We start from the raw sequence: 24,593 nt of genomic DNA on the forward strand, positions 1-24,593 counted from the left end.
TTACAAAAAATGTTTTATTTAAATAATATACATTTGGACCATACTGCAATATACATCTTGACACAACATCCATTAGAGCAGTATTTAAATTAAGATTTATGTAACGTCCAACGCAGCTTTTCCGATAATCATATTTTTAATGTTCTCGTCCTTAAAATTGAAAGCCAAATGGCAGTTGCGATGCAGCGAGATAAGTTGCATTCAGGGGGCCTACAAAGCGTTCGTGAGCCTTTATGTACAACAAATCAAGAAAATCTGGAAAGAAAAGCTGGTCAGTTAAGACAACACTTAGCATAACAACATATCTGACATTTCAGTGACCCTTCTGTTTGAAATTGCGAGGCAAAGAACTCTTATTAAATGTGCCTTTTTACAACACATTATGCAATTCAGTCTGTTTACCAGCCACCAAGTTAACCTTTTAAGTTTATTCTCCCTCAGTCTCTCTCCGAGTGGCTCTGATTGCGCTGTTTTGCTAAGGGAGAGTGAGTAAAAGGGATTGTGGGAAAGTGACCTTAACTCCTGGAGAGAAGTCTGACCCATAGCCCCTCCGTCTCCAAGCCTTGAGGGGCACAGTAATTCCCCTCTTCTCAAACGGTCCTAGTATCGCCCCCTGAAAGTGCTGCATTCATTAACAATCTGACTAATCTCATTTATCCAAAAGGTGCCTTCATTCAACAAGATGATGTTTTGGACACTGTATCTACAAAAGATATTTACTTTTTAACCGTTTACTCAAAGCAATTATGTATAATTAACTAGCGACTAGTTCAGGGCTAGTTTTGAAGAAAATGGGAATCCGGAAAAAAAGTAGAGGATTTAGCGATGCCATCAGAAAAGCTCTCCCACATGAGTCCAGGTTTCCCTTTAGACATGCTCAAACAAAAAGCCTTTCTGCCCAGCGCTGAATGCATTACCAGACCGTCTGCTTTAGCGGCCACGTAGCCTCAAGTCAAAGCATCAGTGCGGCCGAATCCAGACCGCACTTACAACCAAATGACTTCTGAGAACTGCTCTCGTATCCTTCATGTAGTGAGACAACAGCAATAAACCTGTAGGTCATAAAAGAACTGATTTACATAGATGAGACTGGAAAATGAGAACATTAGATATCTAGATTAAAAATGGATCAGAGGACAGACTTTGTATTTTGTGGTTAATTTCGCCCGGGAGCTTTGAGATCAGACTGCTGCATCATTTGAAATTGTTCTAGCCAGAAGGTGCGCTCGCCATGAACACAACTTCCTTGTAGAGTTCCTCTTTTCACTCTTTTATGCACATACAACGGCAAACTTATGGATCTGTACTGTGGAAATATAGATCTATGAATGCATTTTTCATGATTCGAGCCAAAGAAACGGCTAAAAAGTTCAACTGGAGGTCAGCAGATGAAAAGCCATCCTGTGGCTCGCTTGGCTTTGTAAAGCATTTTTTGGAGTAGATTTGGGGTTGTTGATGAAATACATTTACTAAGATTTCAGTCCTCTTGAAATCCAAAGAGTTGAAGCAAACTCTTCTTGCAAATTAAGTCTTCTATTTGTCCGCTGGCATTTTTTTTTTGTTTTTTTTTCGAAAGCAGACTGAGGTGTTCATGGTTGACACAAGAGCTGGCTAGTCCAGAGGCTCCTGTTTTATCCTGATGGGCGTGTGGCTGGTCTGACACCGTCTGTCTTCCCGACTCAGGATGTATTCACTGAACTGGGAGGAGTCCACACCCCCGCCGCATGATGCCACCATGCTGAATCCTTTCTGGAACAGTCTCTCCAGGACCTAGGAGAAACCAAGGACATTTTTGAGTATTTTGAGGAGTTTTCCACACAATATGAGAACCTCTGTATCAGTACTACACCTAAATGCGACAATACACCACCATAACAAACACTACAGCACCCAGGAAAAACCAGAGACAGTGAATTTTGAAAATGTTTGCTCTTCAATAAACAAATCATAGATGCAATGCTGAACCCTTTTAGAAAAAGTCTCTTCAGGGTCTAAACTAAACCAGTAACTTTTTTTTTTTTTGAAAAAAGTGAAGGGTGAAATAAATGAATGGTATCATCACTTCACAAAAATGTATCAAGATGGCTCCAGACTGAAACCATTTGCAAATAGTCTCTACAGGACCTAGATGAACCCTTTTTTTTTTTTTTTTTTTTTTTAGTACTTTGAGATTATGCTTTCCATAAAATAAACTCATGTGCTCCTCGTATCAGCGCTTCAAATAATTGCAGCAAGACAAAACCTTCTGCAACAGTCTCTCTAGGACCTAAGAGAAACCAAGTATTCTCAGTATTTTCAGCTTTACTGATTATGGGAAATTCTCTATGAGTTTTTTCATAGTTGCATCACAACAAATTCCATTTTGAAACTTTCTGGAACGGTTTGCTCCAGAACTCACAAGAAGCCAGGGGCATTTTTATTATTTAGAGAAGTTCTTTGTTAAATCTGAGAAACTTTAGAGTTTTGGAGTAAATAATTTACTCTTTGCATAACTGCATCAAGATAGCAACCAATTCTGGATTCAGTCTCTCCAGGACCTAAGAGAAACCAGCGGCGTTTTTAGTGTTTTGAGATGTTTTCCATAAATTTAACGAAGTAATCTCCTATTCATGCAAAGGTATCATCCCTTCGCATAAATGTATTAAGACGGCACCAGACTGAACCCATCTGCAACAGTCTCTACAGGACCTGGAAGAAACCAGGAAGAATTATCAATATTCTTAGATGAAGTTTTTCAAATCAAACTCTATTTATGCCTCTCTATCAGTGCTTCATATAGTTGCATCAAGACAAATGCCATGTTGAAACTTTCCGGAGCTTCTCCGTTAGTATCTTGAGAAGTTCTTTGTTCAATTTGAGAAACTCAGTATTGAGTTTTTGGAGTAAACAATTTATGCTTCACATAATTGCATCAAGATGGCAACCCATTCTGGCACCATTTCTCCAGGACCTAATAGAAACCAGTGGCGTTTTATTCAGAGATTTTCATTTCCATAAAATAAACTCCCATTCATGCTACTCCATCAGCACTTCAGATAATTGCATTTAGACGTCACCTGCAACAGTTTCTCTAGGACCTAACAGAAATTTTTGTCAGTATTTTGAGTTCAAGTTCTCCGTTGAATATGAGAAACTTAGTATGAGTTTTTCGGAGGTAAACTCCTATTTATGCCACTCTATCAGCACTTCACATAGTTGCATCAAGACGCATTTAAAATGTGCAATCTCAGTAACAGTGCTATCAACAACTTCACGCTTGCATTACCCTCAGACGTTTCTCACTCCAGACCATCCACCCGGGATGAGAAGGAGCGAGCAGACATCCCCTGGGCTGTTTACAGGGGTTTGATGCGGAGTCAAATGAGAATAGGCTCCCCCACTGACAGCCCACACTGAAGCCGCCCGGCTCTTTCATTACAAACCCAATACACACAATCTCGGCTACTGTCAGAGATCCCTCACTGAGAGCCGTCTCTGGGCTGTCGCTGTCATTCCCGCCGCCGCAAAAAGCCAACGAAATGTTTTATCTGTTGGAGTGCTTGTAGATTTTTTTGAAATTCAATACATGCAGCCTTGAGTATTCACTTACTCCTGCACTTCTTTCAAGTGTGCTTCACATGAAAATGAAAGTTCTGGCTCGGGGCTACAGAGCCAGATAAAAGTCCCTCCGCAAAAAAAATAAAAAAAAGAAGACGAAGACGAAGGAATCAGTTGAACTGCACAGGGCCTGAGAAAAAATGTCCACCCTTATCCTCACTTTGGAAGTTGAGGCTGCGGAGAAACTTGTAGAGGAAATGAACGCTTCTTACGACTTATGCACAGATGAGGTATGAAAGACATAAGCAGATGATTCAACAGCCTACCGTGCATAAAGAAAGATTGCGTTTTGAAGCATCTTTTCGAGAACATATATCAACATTAAGGCTCGTGTAAGGTTTCGGTTGCATCAGTGTTACAGAAGCAAAACGTTTGACTTTGAAGTGCCTTCTTTTTGTGCGATTTTCAAACTTTTTCCAGTGGATTTTAAAAAATTTGTCTTAAAGGGCTAGTCCACCGTAATATTTAATTTGTATCACGATTTACTCACCCTCATGAAAAAAAGATGATTTTGAAAAATGCCTGTGTTTGCTGAGTGAAATCGGGATGAAATATACCTTTAATTTGTATTTTATCCATTCATTTAATAAAGTACATCCATATCTAGAGCTCTTACTAAATACGCAATGAACATATATAGAGTGTCACAAGTCTCTCAAGTATTCAGGCATCGATATCTGAAGGCTTATGATTTTGACATTACACTCACTGCGCTGATGGTTGCATCACTTACTAACTTTCTTACAGTAAACGGCTACAATTTCTTGGCAACAAACTGGCTCTCTCTGTCTTTTTCCATATCTCTCGTCCTCCGTCTTTCCTCTCTGATCTGTCTTCTCATATTTCATAGGTGGGTTTTCGTGAACACCCGAGATGTGACAAAGACGCACTTTAAAAAAAATCCACCGCATGATTCAATCATTTAAGTGTGCAAAAAATAAGTGTTTTAGACTAATTAGTTATACAGTAAGTCAATCAGGCATGTATAAAAAAGTAGTGTAAACCAGTTAAGGTTGTTCAAAGAAACCAAAGTACAGTATTAAAAATGTAGCATGTGTGTTTAAAATGCTTCAGGCACAGAAATGTTAGAGCACTTTTTCAAACAGAGAGATTTGTCTTAAGGACGAGTTAAAAATAAATTATGCATATCATTTCCCTCTCTTCTCCTCTCGGTTTCATGACTACATATTCCCCACATTAGCATCGCCTCCAGGATTCAAGGTACCGGTCATTATAAAACGTATGTATGTGGATGTGGATATGTCTGTGTGCACGCCGGGATCTGTGTTTGTTTTAGCACCTTTCAAACAGCCAAATCGTGGCGTATGTGAGAAGGTAACATGGGGCATAACTGCACCTCTGCAGCTGTGGAGCCACACCTTCATCCACACCTGCCTGCTACATCTTGCACCCTCGCACATCTCTTCTGGTTGGCAAGCAACAGGAAGCTGCCTCCAAGACACATCAGCAAAGCATGCTTAATATCCCAGCAATCAACCAAAGTAGAAGTAAAAACTTTCAAGTCCAGCAAATATGGCAAAAGAAGTGGTTGACAGTATTATTTAATATAAAAATGTAATTTCATTATTTAAATTTAATTATTAAATTTTGGGGATCGCGATGTTGCATTCCAGGTTCAAACGAGCATTTCCAACTCGTGTGTTGTAGTGAAAAAATATTTTTAGTTAAAAAAAAATTTATTGTGACATTAATTAATCACATTTTTTTTTTAGTATAAGTATACACTGCCATTTAAAAGTTTGGGTCATTAAGTTTTTTTGGTTTGAAAGAACTAATATTTAGCAAGGATACATTAACTTCATCATGAGTGACAGTAAAGACATTGTTACAAAATATGATAATAAGAAATGTTTTTTGAGCAACAATTCAGCATATTAGAATGATTTCTGAAGTATCATGTGACACTGAAGACTGGAGCAATGATGCCGAAAATTAGGCTTTGCCATCACAGGAGTACATTACATTTTTAAAATTAATCAACTAGAAAAGTTAGTTTAAATTGTAATAATATTTGACTGTGTTTTAGAGTATTTTTGATCAAATAAATGCAGCCATGGTGAGACTTCTTTCAAAAACATTTAAACAAATCTTACTGACCCCCAACTTTTGAACGGTAGTGTATTACTCAGTGATGACCATCAAATACTGTTTAAGTATTACTCAATGACAATGCTGTACCTGCACAGAGTTGAGCCTGCAGTAGCCATTCAGTGGAAAGCGAATAACGTGGGTTGGATCCTGGTTCCAGCCGGCGTTGACTGAATTGCACATGACGTCCCCTGTCTCTGGGAAAATTTCCTCTATGAGGGCCTTATCCCCACTGATGGCAATCCTCTCGCCCAGGTCAGGGGTCACCCGCACCACCAGGCACTCACAGGGCTGAGCCGCCCGCCGCTGCTCCCGGTCCTGTTTCCAGCGATCCAGCTCTTTCACCATGGGCGTCAGCTGGTAATACCGAGCCTCCTCATACAGCAGCTGGAACTCCTGCAGGAACAACACATGGAAGTGAATGTATGCACAGAAAGAAAGAAACAAACAAATAAATAATCCAACCAGCAAATGATTGAATGAGCAGAGAAACAAAATGTACAAACACATGAATGCATGAGCTAACAATATGAGAACTCACTGAGCAAATGAACAAACAAATGGGTAAACAAATGTACAAAGTAATGACTGAACAAACAGGGGAAATGAACCAGCTATTGAATGAATGAATGAAAAAGCAGACCAAAAATGCTCAAACAAACAAACGACTGAAAAACAACCCACTGAGCAAATGTCCCAAGAATATAAACAAACCACCAAGTAAGCAAATGAATAAGCAGACAAACCACCAAGTGAGAGAATGAATGAGCAAACAAACCACCAAGTGAGTGATGAATGAGCAAACAAACCAAGTGAGCAAATAAACAAACCACCGAGTGAACGAATGAGCAAACACCACCAAGTGAGAGAATGAATGAGCAAACAAACCAAGTGAGAGAATGAATGAGCAAACAAACCAAGTGAGCAAATAAACAAACCACCAAGTGAGTGAACGAATGAGCAAGCAAACAAACCACAAAGTGAGTGAACAAATGAGCAAACAAACAACCAAGTGAGCCAACAAATGTGCAAACACCACCAAGATAGCGAATGAATGGGCAAACAAACAAACTACTAAGTGAGTGAATGGATGAGCAATAAAACAAACCACCAAGTGGGTGAACAAATGAGCAAACAAACCACTAAGTGAGTAAACAAGTGAGCAACACCACAAAGTGAGAGAACGAATGAGCAAACGAACAAACAAACCATTAAGTGAGCGAATGAATGAGCAAACAAACAAACCACCAAGTGAGCAAACAAACCATCAAGTGAGCGAATGAATGAGCAAACAAACCATCAAGTGAGCGAATGAATGAGCAAACAAACCATAAAGAGAGAAAAAAAAAGAAAAAAAAAAAAAAATCAAGTGAGCAAACAAACCATCAAGTGAGCGAATGAATGAGCAAACAAACCATCAAGTGAGTGAATGAATGAGCAAACAAACAAACCATCAAGTGAGCAAACAAACCATCAAGTGAGCGAATGAATGAGCAAACAAACCATCAAGTGAGTGAATGAATGAGCATACAAACAAACCAAGTGAGCAAACGAATGACCAAACAAACAAACCATTAAGTGAGCAAACAAATGAGCAAACAAACCATCAAGTGAGCAAACGAATGACCAAACAAACAAACCATTAAGTGAGCAAATGAATAAGGAAATAAACAAACCATCAAGTGAGTGAACGAATGAGCAAACAAACAAACCATGTCATTACAAATAAAGAAACAAATGCACAAACAACCCATTAACCAAAGGAATGACCGAGCGAGAAACCACCAAGAGAAAAAATAGAAACAAACAAAAATTACCACATGATGATTGAATATTGCATGTTTCAAAGCACATGTTTAGCATTGAGCACAAACCCAGACCAACACATGGAGCAATTGTGCCCATCTGACCCGTCTTTAGCCAGGACAGGACGAGGGGTGGGGGGGCTTTAAGCCCCCTGGCTCTCCCCTCACTCACAGACTCTCTGGTCGGACAGCACAGATTGCTGCCTCTGCCTGAGGCGTCCTTCACCCTCCAGCACATTTACCCCACTTACACTGGCCTTTCATTCACCACTAAGCCAGATGGCAACATGCCTCAGTCCTGCCATTACTAACACTGCAAAAATGAAAATATTTCCATTTTTCCATGTAAACATGGTGGTATAGGCATATACTGAGGAAAATTAATGATAAACCAAAGTTAGCGGTGTTACCACTTGTGTAATACTGCATGAACACGGTTTTTATTTAGCAATTCAAGCTTTTCTTATATTCATTTTTACCAATATTACAAGTTTGATTTGAAGAAAAACATCTAAAAAGAAAACCCTCATGTTCTGTTGATACTTGCTTTGTTTTTAAATAAAAATTATAGCCTATATATAGGGTTAATTCAATTAACTTGGACAGTTTTCCCAGTCATATCGATGCCAAAAAATGTCCCACTTTACCTGAATTCAATCTAACTATATTATTGAATAAAGTAAAACTAAAACAATAAAAAACATTTATGTTACTTGAAAAAAAGTGTTAACTGAAACAAAATAAAATATAAACAATTACAGTTAGCTGACAAGGCAATGTTTCTCATTATGAGGTACTAAAATAACCAAAACTAAAAATGAATAAAAACATATATAACTATTAAATATGACAAAACACACACACACAAAAAAATCATAATATATAATACATTATTTAATAAAAATAAGTTTGTGGGGATGAAAATGATGAGATTATATATACAAATAATACACAAACTCTTTTAGTAAGTTCCTTTGACCTAATTAAAGCCCAATAAAATGAAAGCTTATTAATAGTAGCATATAGTTTGATATTATTAAAGCAAACATTTTCAAGGGGGAAAAAAAAATCTGAAAATGTTTCAAATTACGTGAGGTAATTTTGTGAGGTACATTTTTTCGTGCAGGATGTTTGATGGATGTTATCAAGCTCAAATTTTGCAAGTTCGCAATAGATTAGGAAAAGTCATGAAGCGTTATCCTGATACTTCAATGTTAATGTTTTTGGAGATGTTAAAAGGGCCTTGGGGTCTCTCAGACCACAAACATGAAGCCTGAAAGCCATTTCTGTTCCAAACTCTTGGGTTCGGTGCCTGGTGGCCGTGAGAGATAGCTGTGATCTCGACCCCGCTGGCTCTTCATCCCCACCCTGAAAGACTACTCATTCCACTGCGGGCTACGCCACGGAGAACAATAGCACCGACCATCTCAGACACAACGCTCTTTTACAATTACCACAAGAAAAGGAGTTGTTTTCTTACCCACACCCCTCCCTCAGCCTCTCTTCTTTCTCTCCCTCTTTATTCCCTATGTTCCTTTCTTTAGCCCATACTGGTGCTGACAACATGGATACAGAGACTTTAGGCCTTCGGGCTCTTGCTAATTCAAAGAAAAACAAGCTGCGCTTCTTTCCCAGGTCTGCAGCGAAGGCTGGGTACGTTTTAACAGGGCTCCTTCTGTGACTCACTTTTGCGAAAGAGAATGTAAAAGCAAAGGCCCAGAGAAGAGCGAATTTAGTCTTTAGGCCATATCCATATGGACAAATGAAGCTAGATGCGCTGCACGGTTTTCAAGTGCAAACTCTTCTAGAACATAATGTTGTCAATTAAGCCAATAAGTCGAGTCTAATGAATTCACAGACGTAACAAACATCTGGGAGGAGACCAAACGTATCCCATCACCTCTCACAGGAGGTGCTGCTTCATCTGACAACATGCATCATTCGTTTATGTACAGCTTCATCTGAAACTATTCAGTGGGTCTTTAGGTTCTGGATGAAAAAGAAAGGCCTATAGGCCTCAAATTCAACCGTGGCTGAACAGCGATCATATAGTTGTCGAGTTTTCCCACTTGCGCAGGGCAAGGCACAGTGAGGTTTGATAGGCCAAAAGTGTGAAAAGTTAAGTATAATGGGATGTAATGATGTGCCTCTGTGCAGCTACATATTTTATGTTCTGTTATCAAACGGTCTCGCACAGTGGAGGAAAGCTAGCCACGAGCCCTGAGGCGCAAATGACTAGTCTCACCCTAATTAATCCCATTGACACAAATACCTTTACCCATCTGATTTTTGACTGAGACGGGTATAATACTTCACCAATTTATCTGCTGGACTTGAAGAAAAGAAATTGCATATCACACTATTTTGAATCCTGCTTTAAACTTCACCTTAGACTTTACGGTTCTTTTCTTGTCTGTTTTTTATTTTATTCATTTTGCTATAAATGTTTGCAAATTTAAACCTTGGAATTTAGGTTTTATTTTTATGTAATTTTATTTTTTTGCTATAAATATGCTTGCCATTTGCAGGCCAAATTGGAAAGTTTGAAATCAGAAATTGTACTTCACACTGTTTTGAGTCTGAATTTCCTTAGACTTTTTTCTATTCTATTTTTATTTTATTTTGCGATAAATTTATATTGCCATTTATTTTATTTATATGTGTACTTCCCCAATGTGGAAAGTTTTTTTATCAATATGCCAAGATGTCTCACTTCCTGCCTACCATCTTTGCCAGCAAAAAGGTTAAGGAAAAATGTCATACAACAAAAATCCAATTGCTCAGGTTTGTGAAGCTTCATCTCAAGACGATCTGAGGTAGATTTAGTGAAGACTGCAGAAACTTTGCAAGCAATGTCCCAAAACAAGGATACATAAATATGTTCAAAATGGTGGAAATTGATCCAGGAATATCTGAGACACAAAGCTTAAGATAATTCCAAACACATGGAAATCGAATAAAACTGCCATGCAGTTCTGTCTGGGTTCTTTCTGCTCAAGGCTATTTATGTGATGCTAAAAGAGGAACTAAATAAAAGTTTTTGAACGTTACCTTGAAGTCGTCAGGAAGAAGCAGTTTGCTGGTTCTCAGGTAGCTCAGAATATAGCGGAATATCTCTCCGTCTCTGTCGATAAAATAATGCTGCTTCAGACTGTCCAAAACAATCGGTTCTGTGCCGTTGAACAGGCGACTGATTCTGGAGGGGAAAAAATGTAAATCAATGATTTTCAATTTAAAGAAGTATTTTGTTTTAAAGTTTTATGCAAGCACTACACTGCATTAAGAATGATTTTGCTCTTATCATGAAATAATGTAAAATATATTCCCTAAAAAACTGCTTTCACTTCACATTTTACATTTGAAATAAGTTTAACGGCAAATGTACAAGCTGATTATTTAACCTGATTTAATTGCTGAAATGGGGTCAAGCTTTTGGAATTATGTCGTACGCTATTTCTGTTCTTCGGATGAATCGACTTTATCTTTGCAAAATGTTCTTATTTCATTCTCTCATCCTATTTCATTCTTCCGTTCTTTCTTTCTCTCCCTCATTCTGGAAACCGATGCAAAACACTTAATAAGAAAACCAATTCCCCCTTTTGTGCCTCGGGTGGTCCTTTTCTCATATGGTCTTGCTGTTCCCCCAGTTAGAATTTCACCATATAGCTTTAGGCAATCTTAGTTTTTCATCTCAGCCTCTCTTTTTTTTTTTCTCCAAAAAGCAATTAAAATGCTGCCTGCTTTTCACCCTCCCCCCATTTTCCTCTCCTCCCTCCTTCCCATTGCTCTCTCGCTCCATATCCATTAATAAATCAGAGCGAGCCACGCTCTCTGTTAACCTGAACAGATGTGGCAAAGCTCTCACACTTTTCCCGTCTTGCACACACACAAACATCTCTAACAGGTGGTGTCCCTTTACCTCACTTTATTCGCAAACCTCCATAGATTACGGTTGGGATGGATGCAGCAGGTAGGAATTGCATGACTCTACAAGTGGCTTTTAAGTCATTTAAAAGTAGAGCACTTTAATCTATCACTCTGTCTATAGATAAATGCATTGCTAAATTAAGGAAATTTAGGTTGTTACAAAGGCAAAAATAAAGTTGGATCACAGAACTACAACATAACTTCTCACGACAGCTCAACATGACAATGACACATAGTTTAAGTCAACATCAGTCCCAGTAACCCCCCAAAAAATGGTTAGCATCAAATCACAACAGGTCTTACCTGGAGTCTGGGTATTTGGTGAGGGTGGCCAGACTGCTGGTGTACATGTGCCCGCCTACGTCAATGTGAACTGGAGCGTTTGCTTTAGTCAGCTGAGCCGGCAGTGGGATTCCCTGAGTGGCCAGAGGAGACACTGGGGACCGGGTCAAAGACAGCCGAGACATGCTCCTTCCCTCCTGTACAAACAGCACAGTATCAAATAAACAGCTCCTGGTTCCCCTCACCCGTTCAATCTCCGAGATCTAAGGTGCGATTCTGGCCTGCAAGCACACGGGAGATCACTTTTACATTGCGTTTTTACCTTAAGAATTAGCACCACAAGTCTAATTAAGAAAATTTGCCTGCCGTTATTTTCCCCCTCCTTTTTTCATAGAACCGGAGGGGAGAAATGGAGTGATGCTTATTAGCGAGCACGAAAGGGAGAGAAGGAGAGCGAGAGAGAGAGAGGGATGGATCCTAGTACTGTAGGTGTCTACCTCCAGGGAAAGAAAGGGAAAAAGTGTAAACTCCTAATTAAAGATATTTCTGCGAATGTGTGAGAGGCAAAACACCTCTTCACCAACAGCTTTTCAGTTCTTTAAAAGTTTCTGAGAGCAAATGAATCAACATTTTGAATTGAAGCCAAAAATGAGGGTAAATAAGACTTGAACTCCCACAAGGTCAAATATAAAAATCGAAATGATGCTGCGTCATAATAAAGTTTCAGTTAGTGAAAAAGGTTCTAAATCATGCAACGTTGAGATATTTGAAGTCATTGTCCTCTCCTGAGCAATCACAGCTCTAAATTAAAACCATAGGGACCATGATGCTTGACTGCTACTGTGGTATGAATCAACCTTTGTTTGGAGTAACGAACAATTCTGCCTAAACAGATGGTTAAAGTCCCATTTCCAGAGGCACTACGCCTGGAGCAATGTGTGCCCATGGTGTACATCAGAGACTTACATAGTACTGTATAGAATGATGTATCATGTGTTTAGCCTTAGATTTAAAATTAAATCTCAAAAAATGGAATTGGTCTGCTATAGTTAAGTTTTCAATGTTTTTTACGAAAGACAAACAACTGAAATATTATGAGGGGTATATATATATATATATATATATATATATATATATATATATATATATATATATATATATATATATATATATATACACACACATGATTTCTGGCCTGGGTAGAAGAGCCCCACTTTTCACAATATTAAAAATAAGTCAGTGAATCTACAGATCCATGGCTATATATATATATATATATATATATATATATATATATAATATATATGTGTGTATATATGTGTGTGTGTGTGTGTGTGTGTGTGTTACCGGAGTTGAGAGTATAAATTCGTGTGCAAATTTCGTTTTATGATTTTAAAACAGTGAATAATGTCAATGGATCATAGCCTACATTTCTTGTAAAATCCGAAAAGCAAACATTCAACTACACCAGTATAGTCCCACAACGACCAATTGACTCGTATGACTCTTTTAATGAATCACTAAAAAAGAATCATAACTTAGAATCAGTCTGACAGATTCTTCTCTGAATGAACACTGAATCCGTCAAAGCGGTATGAATCAACATTAGTAAGTGCAAGTTATCATTAGTTTTAGTGATGTCCGTCTCGAAATTGCCCTGTACTTAACGTCCGTAAAATATAAAGCCTACCCATATATTCATATATATATATATATATATGAAATTGTCATCTAAAATGAGCATTGCTCCTATGTTTAGTTTCAGTAATTTTACTCTAATGGCATGTCGTTTCCTGTGCAATTCAAGTGAAATAACTGAACATGAATATAGGAGCCTGATAAAAATGTCAGACGGCACTTAAGAGTGTTTTGCATCTGAACTCTTCATATATAGCCTGCACACACTAGGTCGGAAGCAAATGTTAAGAGTGTGAGTGAAAAATTAGATCTCATCCAAGTCAGAAATAATAGTTTGTGATGTCAAAAACTGCGCCAGGTCCCTGGAGTGCGTAAAATAGCCCTACAACCCTCTGTACCGCACTTCCTGTACGCAATGGGCATACAGTAGCGCTCTGACCTCTCATTGTATACTCAAATCAGCCCTCCCTGATCAAAAACTGCAAAAGCACGACACACTGAGAATGAACGCAAAGATGCACCTGAGAAACATAACGAGAATCTGACAGAATCCACCGTACCGTTTCAAACATTTTAGGATGTCCGACGCAATCTGTGGAGGATTCTAGGAGACTGTCTCTGATGAAGGTTGCTCGTCCTTTAGAAAGAACTTTTCGGTAATATTTTCTCGGCACTCCCAAGAGCTCCTCGTACAGAATCCGGTGACAATTCCGTTCAGAATCCAGCGAAATCTAAGCGCTATATAGGTCGCTGTGGCTTTAAAAACGCGCTTAAAACACAGACTGCTATAGACACTTTCCACAAAAGCTACACAGGGGAGTCAGTCAAGGCTGCGTCCTTACCTTGGAAGACATAGCTGTAAATGTATCTTCAGCCCTCTTTAAAACATGAGATCGATCGTGGCGTGTCTTAGCCTCGCTTTTTTTCTTTCTTGCTCCTTTTTTGTTGAAGCGTGAGAGTGCGTTGAAGGCACAGCGTTCCAGCCCGAATAACAGAGGACAGCTGAACAAGAATTCTTGCTCAAGGCTCTCCAAACGCCCCGGGGCAGGATTAGGCTACAATTAGCTCAACCCTGCCTGAGCTGGGGCGAGTTACAAGAACAACATTTGATCTTGCTATTCACAATTGGAAGTATGCGTATATATGTGTGTTTTAATCGCATTTATCGTCATTTATGCGTCCGAACAAAGATATGTGCATGCGCCAGGATAACGGTTTACTAGGTTACCTGTGTGCATGTCTTTGATTAACCTTCAGCGAGCAAAAGAGAAACAATCTTTTGTTTTAAACGGCATTGCATACACTGTATTATGATTTAAGAATTCTTTTTTTCCCCAGTCTTTTCCAGAGATTTCTTACAGGCTTAAAAGTATGCATCTTCTTAATTTGGTTTAATATGTTTCTCTCACCGTTCTAATAATGTTCTGCTGGCCATGAAAACTAAATGACATATATCGATATGCATTGTGCCTCTGCAAAAGGCGCCCACACATCCGCCCCGAGCCAAACGCGCCATTTCAATGTTTTGCGCGCGGCTAGATAGAGATGTCTGCCTTGATGGCACACAGCTTTCAGGTGGAAGACAGTCTCATTGTGCTGAAAACATTTCTACAAAAAAGATACTTGACCGTTTTAGACCACTGCAATAATGTTCCCATTCGCCTCAAAATGTTCTGTACCTTGACATCTGGCGCCAACCAGTGACCAAACTAAACGAAGCGAATAAAAAACGAATTTACAACATTTCCAAACTGTTTCCTTAGCACGAGAACGCCAGCTGAAAATAATGTAGCTAAAATAGAACGTTTAGTAACAGTCTGAAAATATGCTGTCAAACGCCAGTAGGCTGTAAAGTCAGACGTCAATACTACGAATGTTTATGAAGAAAATAAACAGCTTATACCAAACGTAAAAACGACGCTTTGGGTAAATTACGTGATTTGTACATTTAAATGAAACATTACAAAAACACATCTTATGACCTCTCCTTAAAACGCTTTTCAAACAACCTACGAACAGAGAACACATTATGAATTAAGATTTCCATAAATAAATAATTAGGCCTATAAAGCAATAAGCCACATGTCAGCTCGGTTTTTAGTTATGCAAAGGGGAAAGACAGAACCCTTTCATTTTCTTGTCACAAATTTGAATTTTTAAATTTATTTTCCAATTACCTTCAGTAATCTTTTGGCACAGAGCTAATGTTATCACCTTCGACATAATAGCCCACATTCTCGAGTGAAAACACAGCAAAGCAAATCTGTTTGTATACAGGAATATGTTGCAAACTATTTGGACTTAACAACCGAATTTTTCTCGCCTTTGGCTGAAATTAGTTTTCCCACATCAGACGAGCAGCAGGAAGACAAGATATTTTTGTTCAATTAAAGGAACAAGCCCGGAGTTAGTTCAATTACTTGACGCTGGCGAGGAAGATGTAAATTTAAAGATTTAAATAGCTTAGAATGTTGCCTCGAGCGCCTGCACTTCATTTCCTTAATTTACAGAGAGATGAGGGGAGTAATGGTTATCCCAAATGATGTGCATCACGCCAACAAAACTATATATCTGAGTAACACTTACTAACCCTGGTCTTACAGTTGAGCTTAGATTCAAGCGAGGCAAATAAAACAGCCTGAAGACAGAAAAACAAAAGCGTCCTGGTAATCATATAGCAGCTAAAGCTAAAACTTTCACAATTCACACGAACTCATTTCGTCTCAGTGGTCCGTGGGACTTTATTAACATTAATATTAACTTTGTTAATTCATAATCACTCGTAGTATTTAAATTATAGTGTTAAAATTTAAATGATATTATGCATTTTTTATGTATATGCATTTCTAGTATGATGAATTATTACACGTTTGAAGGCATGAGCTACTCCAATACAAAAAGAGAAATAACACCAATACAACATCAACAAACACAAAAACAAAAAAAAAATTACACATACAACATATATATTATACGTTAAGATGATGCCTGTGTTCCTCATTAGACCACAGCGCCATCTGCTGGACGTGACTGGCTACGTCAAACATCTCACCTTCTCACCTGAAACAACTTTTTTGATGCTGTTGCATTTTGTCTACACTTCTTTTGGTAATTAGATTTCCCAGAGTCTTTTTGTAATAACTTAATATGTAAAAGTTACTTCAGATCTTATTCTCTTGCCTCCAGCTCCTTCCATTCCAAAACCCAATCATACGGAAAGACTATAATTTTTCTCTTACCCTTCTCCTTTTTAAATATGATTTTGGTGCTGAAGAAAGAAAAATGAGGATTTTCTTTGTTCTGTCAGCCACGTGACAAATGGTAGCTGATTTGATGTGCCCTTTGAGTCTGTAGATTGTGAGAGAGAACAGGATGTCAAAGCCCCAGGCCCTGTGAGATAAGGAGGGGGTAACGAGGGGGTGGAGCTAAAAAAGCCGCAGTTGCTCCAGGCGGCAGAGGACTTATTGGAGTGGGAGGACAAGATGTAAAGATCAACACCAGTTTTGACCGCTTTAAGGGGGGATTAGACACCTGTTTTTGTTTCCAAAACTGGGGTGAATTAGCAGAAAAATAATAACACTATATATATATATATATGTGTGTAATACAGATTTGAAAAAAAAAAAGTATAATCTTAAAGGGATACTCCATCCCAAAATGAAAATTTTGTCATTAATCACCTACACAAAAGTCCATCTGCCATCAGTGATTCAACCCCCATGTCCAAACCCGTAAAAGCTTCGTTTGTCTTCGGAACACAATTTAAGATATTTTGGAAGAAGACAGGGAAAGCATCGTCAGAATAGTCCATCTGCCATCAGTGATTCAACTGTAATGTTATGAAGCGATGAGAATACTTTTGGTACACAAAGAAAACAAAAATAACGATTTTATTCAACAATTCCTCTCCTCTGTTTCTCTCCAAATCTGAGCATTATGCAGATGGCGTACGCTCTTCTGTATCAGCCGCGCCACAAGGATACATTTTTTACGTGTATTTACGCTTTGGTTTGGAAGCAAACAACACATCGCCGCAGCGCGGCTGACACAGAAGAGCGTACGCCGCCTGCGTACAGCTCAGAATTAAAATTCTGAAAATGGTGCTATGCTGATTTGGAGAGACAGAGGAGAGGAATTGTTGAATAAATTCATTATTTTTGTTTTCTTCATGTACAAAAAGTATTCTAGTTTGCTTCAGTCTAGCAGGTAGCCTAATGGCGCAACTGACCAATCAGAAGTAAGCATTCCTGAGCGCCCTATAGTAATTTGATACATTACTTCCTATTTATTTTTAAAATAAGCGGGAACGGTCATTCTTAACTTGAATATGCGAGGCTTCTGGTGACATCAACTTCCAGTTATTTTAGCGGCAAAAACAAGTCCATTATGCTGCTTGATTTTACAAGCTGGTAAGCTAATTCTTATTATTTTTAATTTATCATAATTATAAATACATTGGTTTGTTGCGTAAATACTTTTACCGTTTAATGCACTTTGTTATTCTTCTGGTTACTTATCATTAGCGGCTAATGAATCAAAAGTCTTGCAGATTAACAGGAAATAGTTTACTTCCGCATTGAAAAATAAGTTGGATAACAATTAAAAATGTTACTAACCTTCCAACAAAGGGTGAAAGATGTGAGGATGTGATGAGTTTACTGTACACCTCTACTACTGACAGGCCTAGAAATGACTGGAATTATGATACGTCATCATAACAATAAAGAAGGTAATCGCGCAGAGATGTCATCTAACTAACATTAAAATATTGTGCTTACATTTATTAATATACAGAAAACGTCATAATATGAGAAATGTGAAAGGCAAAGGTGTAGCAGGTCATGCTCTAATACATGACACACTGTAGACAAACAGTTTTTTATACATTCACAAAAAAAAAAAAAAAAAAAAAAAAAATATTTTACCATTATCAGATGTACCACACTAAATCCAGTCTCGTTGTTGAAAATGTTTCGCAATGTTATATCCAACAGTGATACTCATAGCTGGACACTTTCCTTCAACACTAATATAAATAACATTATAACTTCTAGTACACTCTTAGTACAGTCTATTCATTCTAGGCAGTCTGAGACAGTCTGAACAAAATCACACACAAAGGGACAGTTTGCCCAAAAATTAAAATTCTGATATTTTGTCCACCTTTGTTTTTACAAAAACAGCTGAAACATTCTTCAAAATAATCTGTTATTTGTTCACACAGGTTTGAAATGACATGAAGAGTGAGTAAATGATGTCCAATTTTTATTTTTTTGGGGCAGATTATCCCATTAAGAGGTTTCTTACTGAATAGAATTGAATGTTTTGTAAATAACAAGATAAACGCAAGGACCAGCCTGCAGAGATAAGTACAGAATGTTAGTAATATTTCACATTGAAATTTGCTATCAAATAAACAACGACATTTGACAGTAATAAAATAACCTCACTAGGACAAAATGTGAACATCAAGCCAACAGAAAGTTCATTAGGCTACTGTAAAAGCCTCAGTATAAATCTTTAAACGGTTTGGTGTAGTTGAACATCAGGTAGTCCATGTAGTAAAAGTCATACGCCCTTTGTCTCTCCGTCACATTTAGTTGTGCAAAATATCTCCTTGTGATTTCCAAAGATGTCCTTTCTGCATTAGGGTTCCTGTCTTTAAAACTAGGGAATGTTAAATTGCTAGGAGCTCCGATACTTCTCAAAAGGAAATTGGCTTCTTCCTCCAGAGTCTCAAATTTCCCAATGAAATCATAGTCCAGCAAGCAGGGGCTGCAAAGATGTCCTACGGGCTCCCAGTGGATGTCCATGCCAACCGGCCGATGCACATCTAACAGATACTGGATGAATTCCTTGAAGGTCACGCCGGCTCCCGTGCGCAAGGCGTACTGCGTCGCATTGCTGCGGTATTTTGATATGATGGGCTTCCCGAACACGGGGTGGTAGTACGAGTTTGGACTTTCGAACTTGTCCCGAAAAGCAGACACTAGCCTTTCGAAAGGTTCCCTCAGGAAGAGGACTTTGGTGTAGGTCTTCAGACGATGAATGATGCCATTTTGATCGAACGAGTCAAGTCGCTTGAGATGATTCCCATAATGCACCTCGTCATGTTGGATCTCTCCAGTGGAAGAAGCGAGACCTTGAAGCACCATGAGCACCCTCTTCCAGTTGGAGCAGCCTGCCTTGGGCACCTCACAGTAGAGGAGTTTGTGCTTGTCCTCCACAAAGATACGGGACACATGCATGCGGGTTATAGTCTGTTTGGTGGATCCGCTTGTGTATTTGGCACAGACCTCCCTCATCAGCCTCTGACGGGACAGCTGCACTTGAGACAGTTGCTCTGGGTTCTCCTTGATCTGGCCAGGAGGGTCAGCGTTGAGCTGCTGGACAAGCAGGCCGCTTTTAAGGAGGAGTTTACGGTGGCTCTTTGTGACATGGGCAGCAGTGATGTCTTTGGGGTTGATTTGAGAGGAACGCTGGACCCATGGGAAGACTGGAAGCTGCACCGGTTGTGCAGATCTAGGAAAGTTGTCTTCTGTTGGATCTGTCTGTCTGTTATTGTCAGGACAATAAGGACACGGTTCCTGTAATTTAGAGAACAAAAGTACTGTCAGCAACAATAATAGTGTTTCTTCAATTTCAGGCACACCCGTGTGAAAAAGAAGTGTCCTCAATTGTATTAAATGTGCACTAGTAAAAAATGCTGAGTTTATTTATTTATTTATTTAACCTAAATGCTGGGTTCAACTTGATGGGTCATTTTATTGGGTTATTTTTTATATATTTTTTTACCCAGGTACTGGGTAGTTTTTCTGTAACTAAGCTGGTGCAAATTTTTAAAAAATGCTGGGTTATTTTTTCTACCCAGACACTGGGCTGACCCTGTCTCCAACAAAACAACCCAGCTGCTGAGTAACAGTCAGATCGCAGGCTTTGTGTGTCCACTACAGGAGAAAGCGGTTCTCAGCACCGCCACTGCCGATTTGGTGCACTTCTTCAGCGAAATCAAGGTTTGTGTACATTTTATTTAATTTATGAAGTCTTTACTGTGCTGTAAATTATATCATATTACGCTACACAACATAAGGACGAGAGTCAGTCAGTCAGATGTGTCAGCAGTGGTCGTTTCGCATGGTGGAAATGCCTTTTGCCTTGCATAACATTTACTGATTTTATTCGATATCATACTGAATTTAAAGGGGTCCCATTATGCTCTTTTACAAAGTCTTGATTTTGTTTTGGATGTGTACTAGAACAGGCTCTCATTCTAGGTTGTTCGAAAAACACATTATTTTTCACATATTTTACATTATTACAGCACCTCTCTCCTCAGTCTGGCATGAACGGCTCGAATAGTTCCTGTGTCAAATGAAGGTCCGCCTTCTGAAAAACGAAATGTGCTGTGATTGGTTACCTGGGCCAGTCTGTGTTGTGATTGGTTAACTAGGCCAGTGTGTGTTGAGATTGGCAGCACTCAGAGCCTGGTTGGGAAATGTCCTGCTTCTTATCATAGCCGCCTGCGAGCTTCAGTGTAAATATTGCATCAAAATCAAATCAATTTGAGTGCAATTTAAACCCGGATGATTGTAGCCACTCTAAGTTCGTCTGCCTTGAGAAAGCTATCGTGTCTCCGACATAGTGATAACACTCCTCGTCTTCTCTAGTGCAGCTCAACCAGGTCTCGTCCCATTTGTCGATCTTTGTGTTATCACAAATCCCGGAAAACATGCGTTGTAGTCCAAACGAGTCATTTGTTGTAGTTCTGTTAAATAAAATATCTCCTTTGGAAGTGGACTTTGAGCTTTGTAACTTTGCTGATCTTTTTATGCTCAAACAGCAACATTACAGACTAACTAAAGTTGAAAAAGTGAAAAAGCATAATAGAACCTTTAATTTAATTTGATGTTAAAATGTGTTTTCTAATCTCAGTACTATCTGTTAATGGGCAGGTTATGGAGTCAGTCATGGCATCTTTTAGCTATGAGTGAAACGCGAGGCCGGTATCTGAAGTTCACAGTTCCCCAAGAACAGCAGCCCTTCACCGGCTCAAATTTCAGCAACCCACCGGCACGAGAATTAGCACTATTTCAGTGAAAAGTGATTACAGAGAACAGTTGAATACATCTAAATTAAACTGCTACTTTAAATGTTAAATTTTTTTCTAAAATGCTTGATAAACGAGTTTAAATGTAATATCGTAAACTATGCTGTATTTACCCAAACAAATTAAATTAGTTTTAGATTTTTTTCCATGGGTGTTCTTGCTTAATAATAAATGTTTATCTTTTGATAATTGCTTTTGCCTCTAGTAATTCTGTGTGTGATTTTTAATTTCCAGCCCACTGTAAGTCAGCAATATAATATTGTTTGCAGCATGCTGAGTAACAACATTTAACCCAATATTTGTCCAATATTTACCATGCGCTGGGTTGTCAAATAACCCAAGTTGGGTTGTTTATAACCCAGCATTTTTTAGAGTGTAGTTTACTTCAAATCCTATAGTGTATAAAAAAAAAACTACAATTAATTAAATAAAAGGCCACTTAAATTTACTTGTTTCTTAACACACTTAAGTGCACTTTTAAAAAGTACACTTTGTAATGGCAAATTAAAAGTTTTAACAATTTAAATCAATGTTTAATAAGCTTTTTACATGCTTTAAAGAAAAATAAATGCTCAAAACAACTCTAAAATTTATCTTATCGCATATACAAATGTAAACTGTATTTTCATTTATCAATATTAATTGCAATTAACATAGTTAAGTGTTCAAAAACATTACATTAAGTTTGTACCTAAATATATTTTTTTAAAGTATTAATTTACTCATGAAATAAGTACTCTTCTTAAAAATATGCTAAAGTTTACTATTTTTTCACAGAGGTATTTATGTAATGGGCTGATTTTTATTCAAAGCAACTTGGATTTAATCATTCATTCACTCTTTTCAAATAGATTTTTGTTTTTCCCTTGTCCCAGACCCAGACATTCATTATTAAACTATAAAAAGCCATCATAAAAATATTAATATTATTTTGATTCTGATAATCTAAACAATGTGAGAAACAATGATGAAGCATTTAATATTTATTGTGTAAAAATTACAACTGTCCCGGGGTTGTTTGCAAAAAGTGTGGATAATAAAAATATAAATAATTTGTGTGTGTTTGAGATACATAAATACTAGATGATGAAATTAGTAAGGCATTACCTATTTACTGTTACAATAACAATTACATATTTTATTGCAAAGTTAAGAATATCATTTCCACACAACGTTTTGTCAAATAAAAAAAAAACATAATTTGATATGTGGTGGGAATTTGAATGACTGATTCAGTATTATCTGCTGGATATTGTTAGCAGACAAATTAAATAAGCAAATCATTCTAAATTAAATTAAGTGAGAGTTTGAAAGTGTATTTTAAGAGAGTTTAATTTCTTAAAAAGTCCACAGGGCTAAAATGTTTTTTTTTTTTTTTAAATGTCAACACACAAAATAACTATTTAATGGGCTCTATAAGGTTTTTTTTTTTTTTTTATAAAGTCTTGTCTCTCCAATGGCAGCCACCAAGTGGTGCCAGTGCACAGTAATTCCAGCAGCCATAGCACACACCGTGAAGCACTTATGTAAAACCTTGTGGTCATTCAGACAAATAGGCTTACCTTTCTTATGGCATGTACTTGGGAAAATATGACCTTTGCACCTAAGGGAAAGAAAAAGAGGGAACGTTAGGATGACATTTCAGTCTTTTACATTTTTACAGCCAGTGTACCATGAAAGTGAACTTCTGGGTTCAGGAAATTTCACTGAGCTGCTTACATTCAAAATGCAACCAACGAGAAGTACTGAAAACCTCAGTCTGCACTAATGTGCTGAAATAAAGAAGCATATGGCTCAGTGAAGTATTGTCCTTGCTTGTGTTTTCCACCTCTTACATAGACGGAGTGAAGAGAAAGGGCGGGTGGACGGAGGGAGGTTGACTCCTGTGGACGACTGCTAATGTTTATGTGCCACTGCTTGCAGCAGCTCCAGATGGTCTCCCAGCAGCCTGACAAACATCATCTTGACATCAAAGGTTATTGTGTATGAACAGAAGTGTGTGTCCAAAGATATTCAGAAACATATTCGTTAAGTATTCACTGTGGGAAAAATCTAAAGTACGAAGTCTATGTCTTCTTAATAGGGAACGAAACTGGAAGATGGCCTGAGTCATACTGAATCAGAGGCTCTGCAGCTCTGGCAGAGATGTCTCAATGCTTTGACACTGACCTATGGAAGGGCAGAGACTAGCATCGATTAGATGCCAAAGCTATGACACTTTTGGTTAAAGGATTCATTGCAGGCACTGCTCTGACACGGGTTTGAGAGCTAGAGGACGTTATTTACAGGCCAAGAGAAGAGGTTGGGGAGATGCCGTTTTTCTGAGAGAGGCTTTTTCTACTGTAATCTGTTCGTACATTAAATCAAAACTGAAAACAACCATTTTTTTCTAAGCGGGAAGAATGTTTTAACAATTTGAAGAACCTTTTCCCACTATAAAAAAAAAAAAAAAAAAAAAAAAAAAAAAAAACTGTTGTGCAATGGAAATGTTTTTTTTTTTTTTATACCGAACAGATACAATACTGATTTTGGTAGGAATTAAAAAAAAAGAAAAGAAAAAAAACTTTATTTACTTTTGTAAAGCATTTCTTATTGTGAATGATTCATTGGTGCACAAAGAAAAAACATATATAATTTAGCACGTTTACGCAGAAAAACAGTAAAAATAAAAAAAAAACTTATTCTTTCCCTGAAACTTTTCAATTCATGACATTTCAGGGCTCCAGCCTGCAATTAAAAGCCTGCAATGCAAATCTGTCTCAAATTGGTCACATGACCAAAAAAATAAACATTCTCCAAATGCAATAATGTAAAATCCATGCAGTCTTTTTTTGTGTGTTCATTTGCAGTTTGGTCACATCTGTGTTTCCCTGATTTGCTGCTGATTTGCAACCCTTAATAGTTAGATATATTAGTTTAATTATTGACTTTGATATTGAAAACGTAATTAAAAATCAATCAACTCGTCATGGCTAAAATCAAGCCCTGATCTGCATTTCTCCTGTTTGATGTTCTGTTGAACTTGGAAATTCATGATTTTACAAAAGTAAAGTGGGTTGCTAAGTTTTTGACTGATTCATCAAAAGCCATCATATATTTCCCTATATTTTAATGCATAACGAATGCTA

At 37.9% G+C, this 24,593-nt stretch overlaps 2 protein-coding genes across 8 annotated transcripts in view; both read right to left on the reverse strand.

Moving 5' to 3' along the window:
* Positions 1–1,534: 1,534 nt before the first annotated feature.
* LOC109073990 (potassium channel tetramerization domain containing 15a) lies at positions 1,535–16,716 on the reverse strand. 6 transcript variants are annotated; one of them, XM_042752980.1, is made up of 5 exons: positions 16,598–16,716; positions 11,742–11,917; positions 10,563–10,707; positions 5,797–6,102; positions 1,535–1,770 (listed from the first exon to the last, which is right to left on the reverse strand). In XM_042752980.1, the coding sequence occupies exons 2-5, from the start codon at positions 11,903–11,905 to the stop codon at positions 1,612–1,614; spliced, it is 774 nt and encodes a 257-aa protein (XP_042608914.1). In that variant the 5' UTR covers positions 11,906–11,917; positions 16,598–16,716; the 3' UTR covers positions 1,535–1,611. The 6 variants fall into 6 exon arrangements, with proteins under 6 accessions (XP_042608914.1, XP_042608915.1, XP_042608912.1 ...); XM_042752981.1 differs by lacking the exon at positions 16,598–16,716 and adding an exon at positions 15,536–15,557; XM_042752978.1 differs by lacking the exon at positions 16,598–16,716 and adding an exon at positions 14,201–14,980 and having other exon boundaries at positions 11,742–12,001.
* Positions 16,717–18,600: 1,884 nt separating this feature from the next.
* LOC109073991 (carbohydrate sulfotransferase 8-like) overlaps positions 18,601–24,593 on the reverse strand; it is a 50,490-nt gene continuing 44,497 nt past the window's right edge. For both annotated transcript variants that reach the window (XM_042753098.1, XM_042753097.1), the window contains exons 3-4: positions 23,028–23,068; positions 18,601–19,945 (exon numbers count right to left, since the gene is read on the reverse strand). In XM_042753098.1, coding sequence (XP_042609032.1) covers positions 18,866–19,945; positions 23,028–23,068 — 1,121 coding nt within the window. In that variant the 3' untranslated portion in view covers positions 18,601–18,865. The remainder of the gene's footprint in view (positions 19,946–23,027; positions 23,069–24,593) is intronic.

This window comes from Cyprinus carpio, chromosome B25 (assembly GCF_018340385.1).
Source record: "Cyprinus carpio isolate SPL01 chromosome B25, ASM1834038v1, whole genome shotgun sequence".
Taxonomy (NCBI): domain Eukaryota; kingdom Metazoa; phylum Chordata; class Actinopteri; order Cypriniformes; family Cyprinidae; genus Cyprinus; species Cyprinus carpio.

Coding starts and splice junctions, on each gene's coding strand:
- LOC109073990 (XM_042752976.1), bottom strand. Junction 10,708..11,741: donor ACCAAATACCCAGACTCCAG/GTAAGACCTGTT, acceptor TTTCCCCTCCAG/AATCAGTCGCCTGTTCAACG. Junction 6,103..10,562: donor TTCTTCCTGACGACTTCAAG/GTAACGTTCAAA, acceptor TTGTTCCTGCAG/GAGTTCCAGCTGCTGTATGA.